Consider the following 18,091-nt stretch of genomic DNA (forward strand, 5'->3'; position numbering starts at 1 on the left):
GACTGGGCAAGGTGCAAGCCCAGAAACCCCCTGTACTAAGCCTTCTAATCGATGTACCTGATAGGAGTATCTCCATAAATGCTACAGACTGTAGCGGGACATTTCGCGAGGACAATTGTGCCTCTATCCAAAGTACAGAAGTGAGAGGAAAAGGTTTGGGAAGAGAGAGAGAGGGGGCTTAGGGGTAAAGAGGGGTAGCCCCTTCAGAGCACACACAAGGGGGATTCTCTATGGTGAAGATGAGTCTGGACCCTGTGCAGGTGATGAGCGGACAGGTGAAGGAGCTCAAAGTGTCCCCTTCCTCCAACGGGGACAGCAGAGGACCCTGGGAGGGGAAAGAAGAGGAGTTTGATCAGGACCACTTGGGCCTCACCACCAAGCCAAAATTAGTAAGTCTCTGAACGTTTATACATGTCAGTACACCTGTTTCTATCTGTGTGTTTGTCTGTGTGTGTGTGTGTGTGTGTGTGTGTGTGTGTGTGTGTGTGTGTGTGTGTGTGTGTGTGTGTGTGTGTGTGTGTGAGAGAGAGAGAGAGAATATGTGTGAGAGAGAGTGTGTTTGCGTGTGTGTGTGTGTGTGTGTGTGTGTGTGTGTGTGTTTTGGTTAAGGGTCTGGATCTTTAGAGGTTAGCATTTACAGATCATCAGGGTTTCAGAGGACTGGTGGAATAAGACATTTATCGGACGCCAAATTACTTTCCCGAGTTCCCCTCTGTCCTCCACTCCTCTTCTCTGCCCTGTCGCTTGCTCTCCCCATCTATAGCCTGAGTCAGATGTTTACATGGTCCACGTGTAGCTCTAAGTGTATAGCTCATACATGTGGGCATAAGGTGAGAGGGAGAGTGTACATAGGACATAGAAAGGCAAAAGCAAACAACAACAGAAATGTGAAAGTGAGAGAGAAATGAACGGGGGAGGCGAAAAAAGGTGCAGTATTCTTAAGAGGGGTAATTCCCTTACTTCAGAACTGAGCTTTCATTTAATTAAACGATCACTTATTATTTGCACTCTATTTGAAAATAAATGGTACCAGTCTCTATCTAAGGTTTCAGAAGGCAACATTATACTCACAGCCGATTTAGTGTGCGAGGTAAACTATATACAGTACTACAATGTATATTCTAGTATGTTGCATGCTTAATGACAAGGAAAGTGTCGCACCTGGATAGTTTAACAGTTAGCCCTTTCCTCGCCAACAATTTATATCTGTTCCACACGGGGAGTTACTGTATACGTTTCCCCAAACTGGCTTTCAACTCAGCCAGCAGGTGAATAGCTCTGCCATAGAGCCACTTAGCTTCTGAGAAACTTCCCAGAAGTAAAGAGTCCGGTTTGTACTAGCACATAACATGGAAGGAGACCCAGACCGACTCAGTGGCAGGCTTTAGTGCTGTTTATAGCGTCGCAGGAGTTTACCATAGTACACGGGACACACCAGCATGTCTAGGGAATCAGGAGACAGAGTAATGTCGATCTATCTTTAGGTGACTAGAAAGTGATTTATTGAAATCATATGCGGAAAAAAACAAAAGTATAGAGAACATTGAGTATGAGAGATTTTGCATAGAACTTGAGGGGGAAAAGAGAGAGAAGGAAGGATGAAAACTAGAAAGACAACAGCAAGGTGCTAGAGCTAAACGGGGCTATAGGCTGACTCAGTAATCTCTTCCGCTTGAGGATTAGTGTGTGTGCATTACTGTGAAAAAAGATGACGCTGGTGTTTATGGAGATAGATCCATCTCTGGCTTCATATTAAACTCACTGCAGGGGTTTACCGCGCTCTGACGTCAAGACGGCAAATAGAGTTAAAGGTATTACAGCATTCATGTATATTGCACAGGATTAGTCAGAGGTATAGGGACACACGGATTGAAGGGCTTTCATTATACATACATATATAAAGTCAAAGTCTAAAGTCAAAATGATTTCTATAGCACATTTGAAAACAGCATCAGTTGACCAAAGTGCTGTACAAGATACGATACAAAATAACATATAAGATACATGAGAAAACAGTTAGGAGTGTCAAAGTCTCAACTTGTGTTAAAGGCCAATGCAACAAAAGTGAATCTTCAGCAACGTATTAAACTGTTCAACTTTACAGGGATCAACACACAGTCATACTGGTGGTGGTAAACTACGGTATATAATATAATATATGGTAATACTGTATGATGAGAACTAATGTTGCTTAGCATGATACACATTGTATTTAAAAAAAATACATATAATAGAAAAGTATTACAGTATAATACTAACATTTCTGATTTAGCTCTTGCTAGATGCTACATTTCTGTCTTGTTGACAAAGTTTTATGGAGCCACACATAAAATATCATGGGGTTCATATTTCAAACCTTGGCAAAATAAAAGCCGTAAACATTGTGAGGAAAGTCACATGAATTGTCCCTGGTTGTCCGTTTACAAGGCTGACGTTATGCATAATTGGCTGCACAATAGAATGAACGTAGGAGATACAAAGGGGTTAAAAATGGAAGATCTCTAAAGGTGCTCCGAGGAACCTTCAGTTTTTGTTGCACCTCCTTTGGACAAAAGCGATAGTGTTTTTAACGATGCCAGCTCTAGTTCCAGGGTGAGGGACCCATGACAAAGGCATCAAGAAAAACTAAATACAAATAGCATTATTTGCACTGATGGTCTCGCTTGCCCCCACATGTCATTAATGATCATCAAAGGAAACATTTGACTGTTTTAGAAGTATTTAAAAGTTCCTCATGGCACCTTTAAAGTGTAATAAGGAGAGTTTTTACTCAACAGAGGCCCCATTATAAAAGAAAAAGAAAAAAGAAAGGCAGTGTTATTCACTACTTATGTCATTTCATATGAGTTATACCATTTGAATTAACATTGGTTGGCCAGCTCAACGTACTTAAGTAGCAGTTAATGTCACTTCATCCATTTAATCTAGAGGTGAGGACCAATGAGAAATGACTCAGGGGCTTAAGAAGTGAGTCATAGAGACAGACTTGATGTTAAATCTGTACATTGATGATGACATTGTATTTAAATAAAGAGGGTTAACCCTAACATTATTATTGAAAAAGAGAAGAAAAAAAATGCTTGTTGCCTCCATATCTTTCCTGCTAAAAACACACAAACAGAAATGAATGGACTCCAGTTGCCATTTCATGAAAATGTTTTTCCTCCATAGAACCAAACTTTGATTTCATTTATTGCATTGTCTCTATGTACATTAACTAACATAATGTGTTTGATTAGCCCCATTTATATGAGAAATTCAACCACAAAGTGCTTACCAATATGGAAATTAACAGAGTCCTTGACACTTAAACAAAAATTAAATAAACATAAAAAGAGGGAAATAATGACTTAAATAAAGAGAAATTAAACACATTATGAAGCAAAACAAATTGTTGAAATAAAATAATATAAAGATATAAAAGAAAAGAAAATTATCCTTGCTTTGTCATCCTTCATGGTATAAAATACCAGATTAACTAAACTAACTAAATAAGTAACCAAACAGCATCAACAGAGGGGTATACTACGAAGCAAACTCAACAGAGCCTCGCTCTCTTTTCTTGATCTGGTTCAACATAACACAAACCCTCGCTCAGAGCTGACTGGTATCACGAAGGCAGTTATCAACATCTTATGTTGAACGAGGGTTTCAGCTTCAGGCTCTGTGCGCGTCCCCATGAAAGGCGGTGTTTGGCCCGTCATTTGACTCTGCTTCCGCAAAAAAATGGACTGATCTTGTGCCGCTAACTTTACACAAACGGACTGATTGAGAGCAGCTGAGTAAAAAAAAAAGTGTGTCGCTCACTTCATTCAAGAGGAAGAGTTTGTCAGTCTGAATTAGGCTATTATAGCAGAAACAGAGCCGAAAAAAACTCTTAATGCAAATACTGTAAGGAGAGTGGAATGCTGCCAGCATGGAAATCACTTATTTATCTTGCCGATGGTTCTCGCAGTGCGTAGCGTGACATTATAAAACAATGAAACTTTGAACTCGGATTTAAAGACTATACCATTTAGCCTAATATATATATAGGCTACGTTGCTATATCTATAGCACTACTACGCCTTTTTTCCCACATTTAATAATGTAATTTAAGTCTGACACTGTCCCCAAATGAATAGCCTATGTGGAAAATCACTTTAGTTTTGGGCCAAAAATGAATAACATTTTTATTTAGACTATTAGCCTTTTATTTGAATCTTACAAATACCAATAGGCCTACATTAAAAAACCTGTAGTTTGTATTTTTATGACAAATATGAATCTACTGTGAGAAGCTTAACCTGCGAGTCTGCAGCGATGTCCGAACTGTGACAGCTGTCATCTGTCACGTCCCAACTGTATTCATTATGTTCCAGTGACAGCCTATTCAAAGCCCCTTTTCATATTGTAAACGTCATACACTGATGAAAAGAAAGAAGCCTACAGTGAAATAATGTTGCAACCTGTGATTTTATAGAACGCTTTATTAAGAGCCAGTGTGTGTAGATCGCCAGGTCAAATCGTTTGAGGTGAGAGCATAGAGTGGCGCTGCATAAAGTATAGGCGTAGGCTATTTTATATTTTATGCATCAATAACTGTATGCATGTGGTAAAAAGCCCCAGCGCAATGTTACAGTTCACTCTGCTGTAAGCCAAATGTCACGGCTTCATTTTGTCCATTAACTTACTGATCAATAAGTTTAGTAACAGTTTCCTCAGTAACAATGTAGCGCTCAGACAATATTGTCAGGTCTGCAGGATTTCCAAATGTGTCCTTAAAGGGCAGCGCACTAAGAGCCTAATTTAAGCTCAACCTCTGGAAGAAAAACTGGTCTGAGCAGGTTAGCCGTGCAGCATCTGTTACCATATTGATCTAGCCAGGTAAAAAGAGAGCCACCTTTCGTGATACTGAAAACTCTGGCTTTAGACTCAACAGACCTCGCTTAGCCCTTAACCTCGCTTCGTGGTATACCCCTATGGTCTCCCTGGATCATAATGTCTTTTTAGTTAAAGGCAAACACTGGCCTAATTTCTGACCAACATTTACATTGCTGTTAATGTGCTTGTTTCAGTCACACTCTCATGTTACCATATCTGCCAAGGCCTGAATAGACTGCATCATCATTGGCCTTTTACTTATCTAAAAATAACACCCCCCCAACACACACACACACACACACACACACACACACACACACACACACACACACACACACACACACACACACACAAACACACACACAAACACACACACACACACACACACAAACCCCTTCACTGTCTGCTCACACTCTCATTTTCGTTCCTCTATCCTTTCCTTGTCTGGACCTCCCTTCCACTTCTTTCTTTTTTTTCCACTGTTTGGATAGATGGAAGGAATGTCTCTCAGCCTTAGACGTGTTAATTCACAGATGACTCATGGATGTGTGTTGTGCACAGTAACCAGTCCTGCTGATCTGGCACAGCTCTGACAGGCTTCAAAGTCAGGGTTAGAAGGGACAAGGAAGTTTCAACAATTTTAGATTTTATTTTTGTTGTGCATTTACATCAATTCTAATGGTGCTGTAAAACATGAAAATAAACACGTATGTTCAGGTTTAATTCCCTGCAGGGTTTAATTATACAAACCTACCTTTGCCTTCAAATACAGTTACCGTGTGTGGGCTGCTACGTAGAAGAAGCCCTTGTGATCATGGCATTCCCAGTGGGGAAGGGGGCCCACCGCTATCAAATCTCACCACAGAACTGGACTCTGGCTCTGGTATCACACCCAGACTATGTGACATGTTATTCATAGAGTCAACCGACGCTAATGCATGAGGTACAAACCAAAGGGATCGTAGGCCTACATCTGTGAGGCTTGTCTCGGAGCAGCATAAAAGAGAAAAAAAAACAAGCTGTTCTTTGCTGCAGACATGTGAGCTATACGCAACTACCTGTTTTCATGTGCGAAAAGGTAATTTAGGAAGCAGCCGTGGGGAAATAAACATCCATCATAACAATTATGATGGACAATATTTATGACAAAATGTAAAAGATTCAATGCATGAAGACATTGTATTGAAGATACAGTATATTGTTTTTTGTATTGGATGAATTGGCTATGAAGCTCAGTTCTGAAGTACCTGTTTATTTGAATTCCCAATGAATAAAAACAAAAAACTGTCATTCTGCCGAAGGTGACAGGGAGACGGGTCCGGAAGGTGGAGGGAGGCGTGTTCTTCGTAAGTATTTTCCCCAATCGTCACGTGAGGTCATGGGTTGATTGTTTCCATTGGCTACTGAATGACCCATCACCACTGCCCTTTCATCTTCTTTTAACCCATTCTGTAATGACTGTCGATATGCCTGCATGCTCCCGGACACACCCCCCCCCCCCCCTCCACTAACCAACAAGCTGACCCGCTGCATCGTCACTTGTGCTGTCAATGTTGATTCATAGTGTGCTGGACTGAATGAACCATGCGACGCGCTGTGCTCTAGTCACCGAGTGTTGTGGCTTTTTGATTTGTGAGCTCACGCACCTGTGACTTTTGAATTTGATCACAAGTTGACGGATATCGTGTTGCTGAAAGTCAATCAATCCAAATGTACCCAACTCAAAAAGTAAATAAATAAACTAAACTAAAATGTACCTTCTTTACGATTTACAAACTTTTGCATTTTCATTGCAAGAGTTAAGAGCTGGGGTTTTGTGTGCTGTTAACTTCTGTGTAATGCCACTACTGACTGGAAGGCAAGTTAGCCTCTTAAAGCTAATAAGAACTGAGATGATTTTCTCTTATTATTGTTATTTGTTAGTGTTGGTTATGTACTTTTTTTTTTTAAATAATAGCTATATTGAAACATTTATAGGCTAACAATGAACATTTAGAAGGACCCATCATGTTGTTACCACACTTGTGCATATAGTGCAAACTACAAAGCTATGCTAACTAGCTTCCCCTCAGAAAGCTAATGCTAGATTAACTATTTGCTATTGTTACCATTTTTGTTCAGATTATGTCATCACCTGCTCAGGTTTTAGCAGCTTCTAGGCTACTACACACTCAGCAATGTTCGTCCTGCATGTAAAAGGGTTCTGTTGGAACACAAAATCTAACTAACTAAAATATATAACTTACCCTGTGAAGTAAAATACATCACAGAGTTACAGAGTCACAGAAACAAAGTTATTTTTTTAAAGTATTATTTTTACCCTGAATGCACTTTTGAAGGTCCTGTGCATTAATTTAGTTTGGTCCTGATTAATAGGAACCTTCACCTTTTCACAAAGGGCCGCTCTACGATATGATAATCACACAAGGGCCGGACTGACATACCTTCTTTTTAATCTAAAAATAAAAAGAACATATCTAAGTATATAAATTGTGTACAATGGCTAGTTTTCGCTTCAACATTTTCGGGGACAAATTATAGGTGGGGGGTATGGGGGTGCTCCCCCCCACATTTTTGTATGTCAAACACTTAATTTCCTGCATTCTGGTGGATTTTTACACACCGATCTGTGCCTTTTCGGCATCAATTTATGGTGGAAATGTCTTAATTTTTCTAAAGGAAAAGACAACATTCAGGTTCCTGGTGAAACAATTATAAAGGACTATAATGCAGTAAGGCTCTCAGGCAATCTGTAATGAGCCACAATATTTATTCTCCTGGATTTTTCACAACTTTCTGCACATACAAAACATATCACATGTTTTTTTTAGGAATCATGACGCAGCACCAGTGTTAGCTATTTATGACACTTTACATTGGTAATGAAATGCCAAGCCACCATTGGAAACAAAAGGGGTGGGCTATCAGCAGCTAGCTAACGTTAGCTAGCTGGCTATATTGTAACTTAAAGCAAAAGTTAGAAACCAGATGATTAATCCTTAGACAGTTGACATAATCAATCATCAATATTTGCATGCTATTTAGCCACATATATTGGCCTATTTACAGCCCTCAGAAAACTGACAGGTCTTCTTAGATGCTAGTTCATCAATTTATGGCTTAAAATCCTGAGCTGTGGAACTTTCAGCAGACATTCCTAGCTGTAAGCCACGTAAGTTAGAAGCGTATGTGACATGCAGATATGGCACAGGCTCCATGAAGAATAAAAAAAATGTATAGGGGAGAACAGAGTAATGTGAGACACTTTTTACATTTGCTTCCCTCTAAGAGAGCTAAAATTATTTATCAGTCAAATGTACACATTTCCCATTAATTCAGGATGTTTCCTAGAAAAGGGCATTAGCAGAATGTATTCATGACAAAGGGCAGTGAAAATATGATTGTTTAAAAAAAAAGTTGTTTTGTGTCTCAGTTTACCCCAGCTGTGGGGTAAACTTAGACAGACCAGAGAAATCAAGGGGGTAAACTGATCCACATACTATTTCCACTCTGAAACTACCATAACAACAAATGTTGTAACAGTTAAGGCCGAATTCCACCGGCTGCCTCTCCGGTCCTTCTCCGCTCCAGCACGGCAGAAACAGTAATACAATTAAGAGCAGTCAGTGGGTGAGTTTCCACCACGGCCGCTGCACCGTCTCTCTGCTCCGCTGCTGCTCCAGCTCTCCGGTGAAATACACACTGCTTCTATTTCTGCCGGATGCCGGAGCTCACCGCATCAATTTAGCACAGAACACATCGAGATAGACAGGAACACAAGCGCCGACAAAACAATAAAACCTCCGGTTAATTTTCAAAATAAGACACTCGGTGTTCACTGCAGGTAACAATCTCAAAACAGAGACACATACGAGCATGTCCACTGCTCTTTTACTCGTTCGGATGGGAACAATAACCTTCCGTGCGTTCGTTGTTGTGTAAATACCATATAGGAGAATCATATTATCAAGAGCGATCGCCCGTCACTTTTATTACCACGGGAACTCCTCGGTCTCGCGACTCCAGCTGTTCAGCGGAGCTGGCCGTGCCTGCTTTGAAAACGGAGCCGGTGGGTATTGCCGGACGTGAGCGCACGGAGCAAAACCGTTGGACACCGCACCCGCAGCCAGTGGAATTCCGGGGTTACAATCCTGACAGCTAGCTGGAAAACCAAATATTCCAAAACTAATGTCGGACGAGTAACAGAATCATGGGGTTTGGTCAATTAAGAAAAACATTTTCTAAACACTTGAAAATAACTCTGATCAAATACACCATATAATTCATATTCAATAATTAACATTCAAATGACAGATAGAACCAGTTAGATTAAAACACAGTCTGAGGGTCAGAACACAGGACCCTTAGAGCCAGCTAGTGTCTGGGGATCAGAGGAAAGAACAATCAGAACCAGCTAGAACAGCCTGGGACTCAGAACACAGGACTAGACCCAGCTGTCATTTTCCATCTTTTGAGTCTTTGATTAATATTTTTCTGCATTTGTTTTATTGGGATCATTAATTGAATAAAGACATATTACTTAGTCTATTGGTGTTAAAGGTCACTCTCCTGTCCCCCACATACATACGTGCCAAACCATGCCCTTGCTGACACCCCTTCAACCTTCAACCCTCACCTCCTGCCCACATTGTCTTTTTTCTTATTCAAACTAGTCTCCTTGCTACCTCAAATATAATGGATTCGTTAAAAGAGGGCACAGACACTGTCTCACTTTACCCCACAGCATTTGTCTCACTTTACCCCACTGCCACAATTTGAGAAAAAACTACCTCTCTCAGCAAATCAGGCTAATCTTCAGTTATCATCATCACATGGTTTCATATGTTGGTAGTTCATCAACATGTATGATAGAAGTGTTTCTACCTGAATCAATTTGCTTTGGCACAACAATCGATTAAGTTGACAGCAAGAACATTTACTTTTACATTCAAAAAATAAATGTTTGTGAAAAAAACATGCTTACAACATCACCTCTCTTTCATGGCCAAGGTGAAATGAGAGGGGCTTGAAAACACATATCTCACATGACCAAAAATGTGTTCCATTGCCTAAATACAGGGGGTGTCTCACATTACCCGATGGCTCACATTCCCCCGTTCTCCCCCATATGATTTTTTTATTTTGTATTTATTTTTTTCAGCATTGATTCAAATCGACCGAATTGATTCGCGGGCCGGATCAAAACGTGTCGCGGGCCACATCTGGCCCGCAGGCCTTGAGTTTGACACATGTGATATAGGCAAAACCTTGAGGGAGGAGATACAGGTCTTTGTCTGTCCACATATGAGCTGGTGTTTAGGCCATCAATCAAGAACGCATGCACACACTCAATTTTCACCTCATACAAAAAAAAGCACATTCACGACTTTCAAACCGCACACACATTTCTTTTTCTCGCAAAAAGCAGTGTGTGCAAGCTAAAAATAAGTGTGTGTGTATGCTAATATTCAAATGAAGGCCCAGCGAGCAATGCCATTAGCGGTCCTTTTCACTGCATGTCAATCAGATCAAGTTCAGTTATTTGACTTCAAGTCCCCAACAATTATTATAAAACACTGGTGTACCATATGAATCTATATGCAATGTGTGACAAAAGACTCTCATATATTACATACATATTGTTTGTACAGTGTTCATACTGTATGTGTAAAAACATCCATTACAATTCAGTTCAGTACTTTGTGGAAAGTACCAAATTGAACCTGTGTGTGAGATGTAGCCACATAAGTGATAGTATTTACTTGATGTCTTGATATTGTTGCCGCCTACCAGCACCTTTTGACTGCACGCAATGCACAGGCTTTTTTATTCCATTTTCTAGTAATGTGACGTGTGTGTTAACAGGTAAGTAGGTGACAAGTCAGCAGGCAGTATTGTTGTGATATAACGAGGCTAAATAAAGGGACCATGGCTCAGTGCCCCTGTCGGTCTGTGTTCTATTTACCAGCACACAGCCACTGGGGCTTGGACACAAACATGCATGTGTGTTAATACACAGTTTTCTATGCTGCAAACACAACGGATGGATGTATCTACCATTATGTTCTTTTGCCTCTTTTTCTTCACAGTAGACTTTGTATTTTCGTACTAATAAAGTGTTACACATACGCAATAAAATACAACAAACAAAACATCTGAAACCCTCGTACAGCCACACACACACTCTACATACTGTACTTGAAATGAGTTTGCCCCCTTTCTCCCGTCAGCCCTTGGTTCCCCCCACGACCCAGGCATGGTCTAAGTTGAGCTGCCCGCTGTGGGCACTAATGCCCCGAAGTGGAATGCCCCCCTCCCTCCTCGACATACTAGCCAAAAGCATAAACACACACACATTAAGCAACACCAGCGCAACATGAGGCCCCCTCTGCCCTCACGCAGATCCAAAAATTCATCTGGGTCTCGGCAGGGCTCCCACATTGCTTGTCCATTTGGTTTGAGTATCTGTGGACTGATCATTTGACATTAACGTGCGACATATTAGGCTCACCTTTCACGTTTTACGCTCACACAACTTAACAACACAACTTCAGCCTGGTAATTGCCCACGGAACTGAATCAGCAGCTTTTCTGACACAGTTTGACTCTTTGAGCTTGAAAAAGAATAAAGTAAGGGTTGGTTTTGAGGGAATAGAAGGTTATTAATCCCTCAGTTTTGCAGCCGAATTTTAAATCCACTGCGTATTTGTCGGTTGTGCATGTTTCAGAAAATAGCTTTCCATTACGTTATTAGAGTTTTTTTTAAACTGGGGTACATATCATCTTTAACTCTTTTTTTTTCCATAAACGATTTTTATTGAAATGTTTAGAATTTTTAAACAAACAAACAATCACAACCCCACCCACCCCACACCACACACAATCCATGGAAAAACTTTTCTTTTAAATAAATAATATAGCCTATATATATCATTTTGTTCAAATACATGTTAAAAAAGAACCATAGTAAAAGATAGATATAGCAAATACACACATTATTAACAATTGGATCTTTAAAGGTGAAGTAAGCGGTTTATTTATGTTAATATAAGTGTAAAATCGCTCTTTATTCAAACAGTGATCACTTACATAATGTGCACGTTTCATAAAGCCGATCTCTCAGTCAGCTGCTTTGCATGTAAACATCGGCAAATAAACTTATTGTAGTATCCCGAAATTTGGATCCAATCAGAAGAGAGAACGCTACAATTCGACACTCACTCATATATAGTAGGCTATACACACTCCATGGTCTCACTGCCGGTGCACGCCAGAGCAACAGATGGGTGAATATGTATGCGCCTACAATGGCGGAGCAGGTAAAAATCCTTCCCAATGTCTGTTTTGATGGTTTTTATCATGTTTTATCACATTTATGGATCTGAGATGATGCTAGATAACTTGCTGCTTGAAGACCGCAGTGCATTAATGTGGTGACGTAGGGACGAGCGAGGGGACTGCTAACTGCGGTAACTGACAGGAAGTTAGCTGAAAGAACCATTCCGCTTACAGCACCTTTAACTCTTTAAGCTTTTCAAACTCATCACTATTATTTTAAGATCCAGGTTGGAGGGTCTCACAAAGGGTCTTGCTTTGTTAAACCTGAAACCTAACGTTCAGCCCCCCACTTCACTGCAATAAGAGTGTCTGTACTCAGGTTGGTAGATGTAGCTTTCGAGTGTCGCATTCTTGCTGCTGCTGTGAATGAAGCACTATGAAGTGGCTTGTGGTAATGTGGCGATACATTGTCTTCTTATCATGATAAGAGATGACATCATTCTTTCAATAATAGATGTACATTCATACTTGTTGCAGCTCTGGGACAATGTGACTGCATTACAACAGATAACAGGCATGGCCATAGCTGAATGTATCCCCTTTCTTTGTGTGTGTGCATGTAGCTCGGCATGTAGTGTGATGTAATCAGCTCGAGTAAATCCTTGAAAAGCATCCAAATAAAATTTTAATGATGTTGCCCCCCCCCACCCCCCCAGCTTTGGTCTATTGTTCAAAAGCAACAGCCCTCGTAAACACAGGCCCCTTCCAAAAAAAGAAACATTCAAAGTATTATCAGAGTGGTTTGGTTTGAGGGTCAAATGTGCACCACAGTTAAATAAAGGCTCATCCATTCCACTTCTCACCTCCACTTCACCCCCCCCCGTATTTTCATCTCAACAGGTCACTACTGCTGGCTCATTCTTCCTCTTTATTCCAACTTCTTTATCATCATGCCAATTTCTCTCTCTTTGTTTCTCTGCAGCCCAAGCCAGAGAATGCGGTGACCATCGCCGTCTCTTCGCGGGTTTTGTTCCGTACGGAGCGGGAGCAGGAGGTGTACGAGCAGCAGGGAGTGGAGGAGTATCTGAGATACCAGATAGAACACGAGAACGAGCCCTTCGCCCCTGGGCCTGCTTTCCCTTTAGTCAAGGTCAGAGCAACACACACACATACACACGCACACACTCACACACACACACACACACACACACACACACACACACACACACACACACACACACACACACACACACACACACATATACAGTATATCACATATAGAGTTTAGACTTTTGATTTTGAACATTTAATGATCACCTTTTTTTCAAATGCAAAATGCAGTTTTCATGGTTTTCAAAATGAATATGGGTCCAGAGACTCCCAAAGTATGAGAAAGACAACTATCTTCTCTTTTTTTTCTCTACCTCCACCTTCCTGAAACCCTGTGTTCAAACACCACATTACATTTTTTTTCCCCCATATGATGTCACAAGGTGAGAAGCCCTTTTTTTTGGAGTGGGTGCTTAAAGAGACAGGCTCCCAAACAGATCTTTTTTAGAGAGAGGCTCAAAAAAAGAGGGGATTCAACAATGCCGCTGTGAGAGATATAAAAGTTTTTTGGGAATTTTGAACCTGTAAAAGTAGCATAATACGTTACCTTTAAACCTTGTGCCATGCTAAGTATCTTAGGTAAGTATCCTCTGTTCTCTGACAGGCTCTGGAGGCAGTGAATGCTCACCTGCGGGAGCTGTACCCACAGAGCGAAGAGCTGTTTGATATCATTCTGGTGACGTACAACCATGCACACGTTGGAATCCGGCTCATCAACACCATCAACCACCACAGTAAGTCTGACACAGAACCCATTATAAAGCAGATCAAGGCTCCGAACTGACAAAACTGCTGCTTTATACCCAACATATCCTTAAGAGTCGACCAAAAAGGCAATGACAGTTCAGCTTAAAAGTACAGTGAGTAATATAAAAGTATGAAGCAGCATCTAGTTATGAGAATTTAAAGAATCTACAGTGGCCTTCGAGGACAAGAAGCTAGTTACTAAGGCATCATCACAACTGCCTCAATGCAAGTCTAATGATAGGGTGAAGATGTACAGTATTTAGTTAAATATGCTGTTCTGTGCTACTGAAAAAATATGGCGGCGCAACATGGCAGCGCACCCCTCCTATGTAGATATGAAATGCTCATTCTAAGGTAATAATAAAAAAAAATATTTTTTACACTCATTTAAACATTCTTCAATATTATACTCCATTTCTATCAAGCCTGTTCTGGAAAAGGCCACCACATTTGACACACTGTACCTTTAAAGCCGCTACATGTAGAATTTGATTCACGACTTTGGCGACCCTCAGTGCACTTGCTTTAGATGCACTGTGGCTGACAGAATAGTGGACTTAAATCACTTCCTGTACTTGATGGGTTGGTAGGATATCAGAACCACACATATAGAAACTTAGTTACAATTCAGCTCTGAACATAAAACAGCCCCCCAAGTCTAAAACTGCTCATATATAATGTAAACAAAATTATATAGAGAAAAAAGAAAAGAGAACAATAGATACAGTACCTATTATGAGAAAAGAGATAACATTAAAGTAGAAAAGAAAACATAAAGTGGCTCAGGTGGTAGAGAAGGTCGTCCAACGATCGAAGGGTTGGCGGTTCAATCCCCGCCCAACCACTTGTTTCATGGTTGTTGTGTCCTTGGGCAAGACACTTCACCCACCTTACCTCGTGTGAATGGCGATAGTTAACCTGCTATGGGTGTATGAATGTTTGTGGGAATGGGAACAGGTCTCCATTGAGAAAGAGTCTCCGGTCTGAATGGGATTTACCTAAATAAATAAAGGTTGAAAAAAAAATGTAGTTATCTAATCCGTTCAAACAGCGTCCAGTGGAATGTTTGGAAAGGGATCAAAAGTAAACAAAGCACCCAGCCTTAAGCGTTCTTTGTTGCGTCCGTTCTTCCGTGACTGTATGAACAGCTGAGTGACGGGAGTCTTCCCAGGGAAAGCTCAGACCCTTGAGATGACGTCTTCCTCTCAGACCGCTTCCTGCTCAGCTCCTCAGATGTTTTGCTGTCCTGGCAGCATGGGACCGGCCTGAGTTCAAGCCTCCATCCTTTGGGACGCAAGAACAATCGGAGAGGCCCCCCCCCCAAAAGAAAAACAGGTTCCGAGCCACACACGGCCCTCCACATGCCCCCGCCTTAGATCTCTCCGGTGGCTCTCTGCGTGAGGGCCCCCGATGCATTCAAACAGTCCCCTAGCCTCTGACATGGCCTGCAGAACTACAGTAAAAGGAAAACTTGGCTTCTTTTATGTCACAGGGATGAGGGCTTTGTTGAACATCAATCCCGCGGCGTAGGCAAGCGACAGTGTCTCCATGTGTGACATGGTCCTAAAAGATTAAGGAAGTAGCTTTGGGTTCTCTCCTTAGCGTTTCCCATTTGGAAATGAATACGGTCATTTGCCCATACTCATTTATCGCTCATCATCTACTTACACTAGCTATTTGGAACAGCTGCAGGATGAATGTATAACGTTTCTGTCCTTAGCATTTGAATGACTGGAGACAACCCTTAAGTGTGAATGGCATGCGTATAGGCGACCGCCAACTATTTCATGCACCTTCTCTGCATGTATTCATCATAGGAGCCAAGGGCCAAGTTGACTGGCAGGTCCTGTAATATTATCGGTGTGCAATACATTGACATTTCATTAGATGACATTGTCGCTCTGTTTGGAGATCACAACCGGTGCCACTACACAACTTCGTCTATGCATGAAATATGCAAGGTATTCCTGGAGAATCACCTAGCCGCTATAAAAGTGAGATGTTAAGGCAAGACTGTGCAGCTGAAAAGGGTACAATGGTTAAAGGTGCTGTAAGCGGAATGGTTCTTTTAGCTAACTTCCTGTCAGTTACTGCAGTTAGCGGTCCCCTCGCTCGTCCCTACGTCACCACATTAATGCACAGCGGTCTTCAAGCAGCAAGTTATCTAGCATCATCTCAGATCCATAAGTGTGATAAAACATGATAAAAACCATCAAAACAGACATTGAGAAGGATTTTTACCTGCTCCGCAATTGTAGGTGCATAAATTCACCCATCTGTCGCTCTGGCGTGCACCGGCAGTGAGACCATGAGTGAGACGAGTGTTGGTTTGTAGCGTTCTCTCTTGTGATTCGATATTAATTTCGGGATCCTCCAATAAGTGTATTTGCCGATTACATGCAGAGCAGCTGACTGAGGGATTCGGCTTTATGAAACGTGCACATTATGTAAGTGATCACTGTATGAATAAAGAGCGATACTTATATTAACATAAATAAACCGCTTACTTCACCTTTAAATTACAGATATCATCATGAAACTTAGTAACTTAGTAAGTTTACAGGTCTAAAAAATTAATTGTTGGCATGTTTTTAAGAATGAAATATATCATACATCAGACAATTATCAACACATGAACTCTGTAATAACCTTTGGAAATAGTTTTATAATGATTATGGAAAGTTAAGTTGATCTAAGTTGCTTTAGAAGTTGCGATTTTTGATTCAGTGTTCAGTGTGATAATGTTGAGATAATGGCCGTTAAAGATGTTGTATACAATATAGAAATATACAGACGCAAGCAGGCAAGGCTAACTAAAATAAACACCTTAATGTACTTTTTGGAGTGTTTATTTACACTCGTATGAAAAAATAACTTTTTTTTTTGCCATGCCGTGTTGCACCATTAAACACTCTTCAGCCAGCTCACTCTTTGATGTGACCGTCTCTGCAATCCCGTGGATTTCCGGCTTTACTATTTGCAAGTTTCAGATCTTCTGAACAAGCAAATAAATTGTGCAAAGATAGATGATATGAAAACATTTTTGCAAGAAGGGGGGAGGAGAGGGGGTGGGGGGGGGGTTAAGAACATAGAAAAACATCAATGGTGAGGACATTTCATTCCCTTCGAGAGACTCCCACGCTCCTGCACCCCTGTCTTAAAGGCAGGGATTGGCACACTTGGGATGTTCTGTATATATGATTGGGGGTGCGGCGCATAAGTGCAGAGGGGTCAAACTCACCAGGGCTGAATAAACCTTTATGGAAAGCATGCAGAGGACAGTTGGTTCTTTGAAGGAAGGGGAGATATCACTCAGGAGGGCTTAAACAACACTGTCTCTCTGTTTCATTTGGTGTCCATCTGCCTCCATCCTGTTGAAGATTAGTCATGGTGGATCTGTCTGTCTTTGTGACCGTGCCGTAGGTCTGACTTCTTCTGAAACTGCACTGAAAGAAATTAACGCTGCGGAGTTTACATTGTTCTGAATAGAGCGCTGTCTAAAGCTATTCAGATCACTCTTGTTTTTTTATGTAGACGTTTGGTGAAAACCATTGCGTCCATCAATGTCCTATGAGAGACATCAGACATTCTGTTGCTGGCTTACACTACAACCAACATTTTCTTCTGTTTCATTGAATATCTGCTGGGGAAAAGCTAGATGAATGCTAACAATGTTTGGTGACTCAAACATGGTGTACTGGAGAAGAGTTTCGGAAGTTGCATCTTTATTTTGTTTTACCTTTTATTTATACAGGTAAATCCCATTGAGACCAGAGACTCTTTTTTTCAAGGGAGACCTGTTCCCATTCCCATGTTACCATTCACACACACACACAGCAGGCTAACTATTGGGAGCAATTTGGGGTTCAGTGTCTTGCTCAGGGATATGTGGCGGGGGGACGGGGGATCGAACCACCGACCCTGTAGTTGAGTGGTCAAGCGCCCTACCCACTTCGCCACAGCTGACCCACAGTTTAAATTCTGATGGATTAGCATTGAGGCTCTTAGCGTTCTGCACCTCGCTGTGTCTGCATTATCAAAGTTAGAACAGACTATACCTATAGTGTCTAAAACAACCAATGTTATAAACTAT

The 18,091-nt window shown here is 41.1% G+C and overlaps 1 protein-coding gene across 1 annotated transcript in view; it reads left to right on the forward strand.

Moving 5' to 3' along the window:
* Positions 1-230: 230 nt before the first annotated feature.
* nt5c1aa (5'-nucleotidase, cytosolic IAa) overlaps positions 231-18,091 on the forward strand; it is a gene marked incomplete at its 5' end in the record, with an annotated part of 23,366 nt that continues 5,505 nt past the window's right edge. Inside the window, 4 exons of the mRNA XM_080045460.1 lie at positions 231-389; positions 6,165-6,209; positions 13,124-13,291; positions 13,856-13,985. Coding sequence (XP_079901586.1) covers positions 231-389; positions 6,165-6,209; positions 13,124-13,291; positions 13,856-13,985 — 502 coding nt within the window. The remainder of the gene's footprint in view (positions 390-6,164; positions 6,210-13,123; positions 13,292-13,855; positions 13,986-18,091) is intronic.

Source organism: Ammodytes marinus, assembly GCF_949987685.1.
Source record: "Ammodytes marinus genome assembly, chromosome: 17".
Taxonomy (NCBI): Eukaryota; Metazoa; Chordata; class Actinopteri; order Uranoscopiformes; family Ammodytidae; genus Ammodytes; species Ammodytes marinus.